Raw genomic sequence first — 983 nt, 5'->3', positions numbered from 1 at the left:
TAGTAGAGAGGCCCACCCCGCCCAACCCCCTTGATGGCTGAGATCCAGAAGATGGGGCCCCAGACACACAGTCAGCTCCTGCTGGGCAAGGTGAGCAGCAGCGATAAACCTTTCTTTTCTCTCTGGTGGTTTCACATCCATGATTACATTGGAGTCTCATGGCAACATTTGAAAACTGAGACCCTGATTCAGTCATGTTCTCAGGGCCATGTGCTAATTCGGAACAGGGCAGTCCCCAGGTATTTGAACCCAGTCTGTCACCAGGTTCCAAGTACCTTTCCCTTCCTAAGCCACAGCCCAGGGGACAACCCAGACACCCACCTTGTCGATGAAGGCAGCAAACTTGTTGTTGAGACGCTTGATCTGCTCCTTTTCCTCATGCTTCACGCACTGCGCCTTGGGGTCGATCTCCAGGTTGAGGGGCGTGAGGAGGCTCTCGTTAACCGACACAGTGGTGATACAGGGTGGGGTAAGCCCGCAGAGGCCCCCTGCCCGGTAACCAAAGCTGCCCCCTCCTCTGAGGGGCCACGCATAACTCACTGCGATCCGCGGGGACCCCACTGCACACAGGCTCCTACTGCCGAAGCCCCCGAGACGCCGGTAGCCGGGGCCCCCGGGGCTGCCCCCGTGGAAGGCCAGGCCATTGGCAAAGCCATGCACCCCAGGCTTGGGCACAATGGCTGAGCAGGAGCTGAAGTCCCTGACCCTGTAGCTGGAGCTGTTGTGGTAGGAATGGCTCGCCATGCCTCTGCTCGCCAGGCCAGAGCCAGGATGGGGAAGTGGGGAGAATCCAAGGATGCTAGGACCCGCTACCCCTCCTGCCTTTTATCAGGCAGACAGCAGGCCTCCAGACAACATAAAAGTCAGGAGAAAGTCATTAACATCATTTACGAGCGTGGGAATCTCCCGCTAGGCAGGCTGAGAAGAAAGCTGAAACTTGCCTCCCTTAATAGATGTATCAAGGAGACCCTGCATCACAATAA

General features: G+C 57.1%; 1 protein-coding gene across 1 annotated transcript in view; it reads right to left on the bottom strand.

Moving 5' to 3' along the window:
- The window catches only part of LOC105001543 (keratin, type II cuticular Hb5-like), a 17,174-nt gene extending 16,395 nt beyond the window's left edge, over window positions 1-779 (bottom strand). Inside the window, exon 1 of the mRNA XM_010857875.1 lies at window positions 322-779. Coding sequence (XP_010856177.1) covers window positions 322-744 — 423 coding nt within the window. The 5' untranslated portion in view covers window positions 745-779. The remainder of the gene's footprint in view (window positions 1-321) is intronic.
- Window positions 780-983: the final 204 nt, after the last annotated feature.

Source organism: Bison bison, unplaced genomic scaffold (genome assembly GCF_000754665.1).
Source record: "Bison bison bison isolate TAMUID 2011002044 unplaced genomic scaffold, Bison_UMD1.0 scf7180017864383, whole genome shotgun sequence".
NCBI lineage: Eukaryota > Metazoa > Chordata > Mammalia > Artiodactyla > Bovidae > Bison > Bison bison.
The sequence above is the reverse complement of the archived record's forward strand: the minus strand, read 5'-3'. Positions and strand labels throughout refer to the sequence as shown.